Here is a 6,000-nt window from a genome sequence, read left to right as displayed (position 1 = left end):
TCGTGTTTTGTTAGTGCCAAAGATGGATAGAACAGAACTGGTGAGGATGTCTTATTCTTAGTGTGTTCAATTTTTGCGGCCTACCGTGATCATTGAAGCGTGTTAAGGCTCATTCTGAAACGTGACTCGATAGAAACGTAGTCGAATTTGATTTTAGAAAAGTCTTACACATGACCTGCTCGGTAAGATTTCGAAATTGCAGTGAATTCATGAAAAGGTTGCGCTGCTGCTCTGGAGATTGTCGTGAGACGTACAAATCATCTGAAATAATTTTAACCTTACAACCTTAGCGGAACTCTGGCCCATGTTACACATACTGTCTAATGATCCAACAGAACCCTCAGTACCCTTGAGATCAGTCTTCCAAAACTCTTTCGGTCAAAAACACTCAACGCAACCTTAAGTGTGAACTGTACAGATCGCTGGTCGACTAGTTGTAGCATATGGATCGGAAGCTTGGTGCATGACACGACGAGACGAAAAGACAGTTTTGCTTTTTGAAAGCATAATTACTCAATCAATTTTTGAAGGTGTCAATGTGAACGGCATTTCGCGAAGAAGATACAACCATGGGCTGTATCAGCTTTACAAAGATCCAGAATGGATGAGGCACGTGTGGCCTCGAAACCGCTAAAGACAAATTCCGATGGTAGCCTCAGACCAGGAAAACCAAAAACACGATGGAAAAATGCAGTTGAGTCGGATCTAAAAGCAGGAGAGAACGTTGGCGCGGAATAGGTCCGATTGGAGAAGATTACTGGAGGAGACCAAAACCAATAGTAGGTTATAGTGCCCAAGTCAGTAATTTCGCTAGAGCTCTTCTCTATGGTCCTTTTGCTACAAACTTAGATTTTCTTGGAATCTGAAAAAAATATAAGAAAACCAATTTGTTCACGGTCCAAAAAGTCTGCTCTATTCTCACTCGGAAGAAAAACAAAAACAAAAACGATTAAATCAATGAAGAATTACAATAATTAAAAGGTAAGATTCGGGGGTACAAAAAAAACACAAATTTATATTAGCTATGCCATCCCACCGTACACATTGTCCTCGCTGTCGAAAAGCAAGAAGTATCCCACAATCGTTCCATACACAACGAAATTTCCACAGATCGTCAAATAGCATGCACCCCACATGATCTGAATAGAAATTATTTGCATAAATTTGAACGGTTTAGGTCCCGGCTGGATATGTTTAACTCACCACTTCTGCCCTTGCTAAAACAATCGGCAATGCGAAGCTACTGATAACGAATCCCATTGTGAGAAAAATTGCCAATTCCAAGCAGGGACTCGAGCCGGATAGGCTGTTGTTCATTGAACGTTTGGCCAGTAGTGTTGGACACACGGAGAATATGTAAAATACGACGACAAAGAACGGCCACCACAGTCTGAAAGTAAAAAAATGCGATTTGTATCTTCGTTTTTGGTGAGTGAGATGCCCGCCACTTACTGGTATTGTGGTAGTGCACAAGCCAAGATGATGAGGGTCATACCGATTGAGCCAGCGAATGCCAAACTGACGAGGCTGTGTGTACAATGTTAGGCGGTACAATTCTATTTCATATTTTCATATTAGTTTCAATGCAACTTACGCTGTCCATGCCGTTATTGGAAGCATGAAGAAGTGGTAAATTATTAGTTTCATTGGAATAAAAAGGAGAAAGAGGGAGAATAAGGGTTACAGAAAGTTTAACGACTAATTAGAGGTGAGAAAGTCCTCAGCAATTAGCAGCAATCGCACACCTAACAAAAGTTTCGATAGACTTTTGTGTTCTAGATGGTTGCGACTCTTCTTCGTTCTCTTGTGAATTTTTCGGCTGCTAAAAAAACCCCGAAAACTCATATTCGTCGTCAAGACGTTTATCTGACCACTGAATACCATTGAAGCTTGATGATGATGTTTACGAATCTATGACCTCTACTTGAGTGAACAATACCGTTTAATACGTGTGGAATTGAGTGACAACATTTTTAATTTTTCCAAATTGATTTCGAGATTACAAACTTTTCAAACGCAGCACCTCTGACACTCCTAATTTCAAAGTTCGATAAAATTGCACCTCCAGTTCAATTACGATTTTCTGACCAAAAATGATTTGATACCACGCCGCCAACACCCTTCTAGCAATTTGTTTTCGTTGTCCATCGAATCACTGTGCACTGATACAGGCGAAAGTTCTCCGCATGCCATTGACCGACGATGATCATTGCGGTCAGAATGTTGCATGGCATGAATGCCCGACCTTAAACATCTTTCAAGTAGAATGTTATCTCCATCATCATCGTTCATTACACGACCATCGGCTTCATTGATTTCCGATTTCACTTTTAAAGTGGAAAGTAGCGAGTTCATCTCACTTGGTGAATCGGGAATGTCTGACGGTGAAATACTGCTAGTTGGATAGCAACTGTAATCACTTTGCACTGAATATACATCACTGCTTGGAGTGGAGAGTGAATCTAATGATGACTGTCTGGAGAACATTAGCGGTGATACAATGGTGTACGATTTGTCTGGTGTTGTGATTTCGTTATCAATCCTTCCCGCTTCAATAAAATCTTGACTGGAAGGATCACTGGAGATTATTTCCTCTTCGATTTCGGCATATTTTAAAGAGAAATTTGTCAAACAATCCATTATCACATATGGCTTCAGATTCCAGGCTGTTTAATTGCAGACTAAGCGACACCGCTATTGATAATATCAAATGAGTAAGACCCACTCCTGCAAATCTTTTTCTAGCTCAAGTTCGTAACTGTTGTTTCACCGGTTGATTAATAAAAGTGTTTCAAACTTTTTCTCAAATAAATTAATTTAAAACAAAATATTTGCACTACTAACAAAGGCTTGACATCTCATCCAATTCACCAGCTAAACGACTATAAACTCAATGTCCTATGCAATGGCTTAAATACTATTTAGTCATAACTCAACAAGCTAACAGTTTTATATCTCATAGTCAATCAAAAATAGCAATTCGAAATAAACAATGGATTTTATACCTTTAAGTTCAGCCATTTTCAACACTTTTCCTGCACTGTCAGTGTCAATATGTATATATATATATTGCACCGAGACGGTTTTCCGCAGCTGTCCACGGGGTGTTCACTTAGAGATGTGCAGTCGATGTTTTGTCGCAGTCTGACCCGGCCCAATTTTTTTTTACCTAATGCGATTCGAAGTCGAAGATACCCAGCAAATTATAGAAACCACAACCAGATCCATTTATTTTTCCAATCAATTTTTATTGTAGATAAGAATGTCTACCGCTCTTATCATTTTTCAACTCCCCTGCAGAGCAGGGGCTATTTAGTTGAATTTTCAGCAAATTTTGGCGAATTTGGAGAATTTGACGAATTTTGGCGAATTTTGACGAATTTTGGCGAATTTTGGCGATTTTTTGTGAATTTATACATGATTTAAAGAAATTTCAAAGAATCTTAGAACTTAGTTACATATTTTTGGCCAAGACATTCCAGAAATCTATTTTTAATCGGGAAGCCATGATGGCTTTTTTTTTGGAAAAACGATGAAAAATGTCCTAATTTTGTGAATTTTACAAATATTTGTGAATTTGGTAGATTCTTGCATATTTTTATTATGCTATATCACAAAACTAGCAAAATATTTCAAAAAACATAAATTTGGAAGAAAATTTTCAAAATTTGAATTTTTTAATTTGGGAGAATTTCGGCGAATTTCGACGAATTTTGGCGAATTTTGGCGAATTTCGGCAAATTAATTCAACTTAATAGCCCCTGCTGCAGAGAGAACAGAATCGCATAAATGAATCGGGTAAAGAGAAAGGGATTAGACATTAGACGGTAACAAGTCAGATACGCTCAAAACGCGGAAATTCTACGTAACACCAAGAACCGGTTGGGCTTAGGGTCTGTTGATTTCGCGAGCACAGCTCTAGTTTGTGTTCTTCTCATTGTCTTCTGATATGGGTTGGTTTAGTTTTACTTTCATTCATAATATGGCGGGCGATGGAGGGAATAATTTTAATCAAAATGCAACGGACTCTGTGGAATACGTTTTTATATTTTTTTTTATTAACTTACAGCTGAAGATATTTGCGTATATGCGTTGTGAAACCTTCAGTGTCGCGAGTTTTGTTCCACAGACCAAATATGCACTCAGCAAAAATACACTCACCTCAAACTAATAAGCAAGAAATTCACGTCTTTCGCTGGTTTTTGTTTTTATTTTAACAGTTTCATTTCTCACATTACGCCAGTTTACGTACCGCGCGTGAAAAAGTGGTTTTGGTATCTTTCGAGTACAATCATTACAATCTTAATCATTGACGTACTAAATGAACTTTTTCTGAGCCATTGCATTACGTGATTGTAGAGTTAATTATGATTAACTTTCCTAGGAATTCACGAGCTGAGATTATTCAAACTTAGGTCACCCTTTCCTCGAAAGAGTTTGGCGTTGGTAAAAATCGAAAAATCGAGTCGGAGAGTGTGGAAAAATTTCATTCTCATCAACTTTTGAATGCTTTCAAGGTATTTGCAGGAATTTCTGAGAGTTCCAGTGAATTTGTAGATTTTTAAAAGGGGGTTTTACGATGGATTTTGTAAGATTGCTCACCACTCGATCCATACAATAAAATTTTCTTCAGATATTCCACCAACTAAATTCAGGTGGCAATTCAACAAGATTCAATTCTACAAAATGTATCCAGGGCAGGGCCTATTTTCGATAATATAAATTCTCGAAATTATCGAAAAATTCTCTAAATTCTACAAAAATTATCGAAATTCTTAAATTTATTTTAGGACAATTTTGATAATTTTTCGATAATTTCAAGAATTTTTTGATAATTTGGAGAATTTAAATTATCGAAAATAGGCCCTGATGCAGGGCCTCAATTCTCATACGAAAATCTCGCTTAGATACCACCATACAAATTTATGCTTGTTTTTAGAAAATTTTTGAAAATTCTAGTTTATTTCACGAAACGTGAACCGATTTCACTAAACTTTTTTTTGTTTTGCTGAAAGCTATTGACAAGACTCGGGGAGCTATGACCAAAAAGTATTGGTTTGTAATCTACTTTCCAAGATATTGTCAATAAATCTCAAATGATTTCTGTAAACTTGTTTCCTTGTAGAAACGAACGCTATAATTCAACAATTGCACTAAATGAAACAAAATTAAAATTTTAGAAGATTTTTGGTTCATTCTGCTTCGAAGTAAGGTGAAATTACCTCGACCCAAACGTTGGTTGCCAAAATTACATTTTCTCATATAAAAACTGAAGATCGGTGTCATTCGAAAGCTACAGCATATGACTTCACGAGAAAAATAACTTTGGCTCGATCAGGTTAGGTGAAGTAGGTGAAATCAGCTTCCCAGTGGTGATAAGTGTCATCCTCGAATTTCGACTCGTCGAGGTTACATCGAAAAATGTTGTAACCATTTTCGTTAACTGCAAAATCTGTTGTTTGTTATCCCGTTCGAATTTCGAAAAAATAATAAATTGGTGAAAGGGATTCTTTTGAAAAACAGCCTACCGAAATCGGACGCATTTTCTAGTGGAATTTTCAGCATGTTCCTACAAAGGACCTCAACCCTAGAAGCCAAAACCACTTTCAAAAAATTCTTCGAAGTTTGTGTGGCTGGTGAAAGGTGATCAAAAACCGAAAACTTGAACTTTTCTTACAACAATTTCTCCAGTTACACGTGCCGTACAGGGTCGTGTGTGGTGTCATTAGAAAGGTAATCACATGTACTATTGAGCCGAATAGGGAATTATTGGGTTTAAAAATCATCCACACTAAAATATATGCAGTTGAAGTTTTCAACCGAAGACTTCCACTGTTCTTACTGAAATTTCTCGAGGTACACAAAACGTACATGGTCGTGTAATGTATCATTTGAAACGTATTTTTATGTGCTTTTGGGCTAAATAGGGTCTTATGTGGTTGGGATGCATGTGCGATGAAACAGAAGTTGAAATATTTAACTGCCCATATTTCATCGCAT

At 37.2% G+C, this 6,000-nt stretch overlaps 1 protein-coding gene across 1 annotated transcript; it reads right to left on the bottom strand.

The window, feature by feature from the left end:
* Positions 1-890: 890 nt before the first annotated feature.
* Positions 891-1,883, bottom strand: LOC119079279 (leptin receptor overlapping transcript-like 1). Its single transcript, XM_037187065.1, has 4 exons — positions 1,595-1,883; positions 1,453-1,527; positions 1,204-1,390; positions 891-1,139 (listed from the first exon to the last, which is right to left on the bottom strand). The coding sequence occupies exons 1-4, from the start codon at positions 1,645-1,647 to the stop codon at positions 1,023-1,025; spliced, it is 432 nt and encodes a 143-aa protein (XP_037042960.1). The 5' UTR covers positions 1,648-1,883; the 3' UTR covers positions 891-1,022.
* Positions 1,884-6,000: the final 4,117 nt, after the last annotated feature.

This window comes from Bradysia coprophila, unplaced genomic scaffold, assembly GCF_014529535.1.
Source record: "Bradysia coprophila strain Holo2 unplaced genomic scaffold, BU_Bcop_v1 contig_324, whole genome shotgun sequence".
In the NCBI taxonomy this organism is placed as follows: domain Eukaryota; kingdom Metazoa; phylum Arthropoda; class Insecta; order Diptera; family Sciaridae; genus Bradysia; species Bradysia coprophila.
The sequence above is the reverse complement of the archived record's forward strand: the minus strand, read 5'-3'. Positions and strand labels throughout refer to the sequence as shown.

What these genes read in the sequence shown, in the direction of transcription:
- LOC119079279 (XM_037187065.1), bottom strand. Translation starts at nt 1,647, where the DNA reads ATGAAACTAATAATTTACCACTTCTTCATGCTTCCAATAACGGCATGG. An exon ending in TGTGCACTACCACAATACCA is followed by an intron (nt 1,391 to 1,452) that starts GTAAGTGGCGGG and finishes TTTTACTTTCAG; the next exon opens with ACTGTGGTGGCCGTTCTTTG. An exon ending in TTTTAGCAAGGGCAGAAGTG is followed by an intron (nt 1,140 to 1,203) that starts GTGAGTTAAACA and finishes ATTTCTATTCAG; the next exon opens with ATCATGTGGGGTGCATGCTA.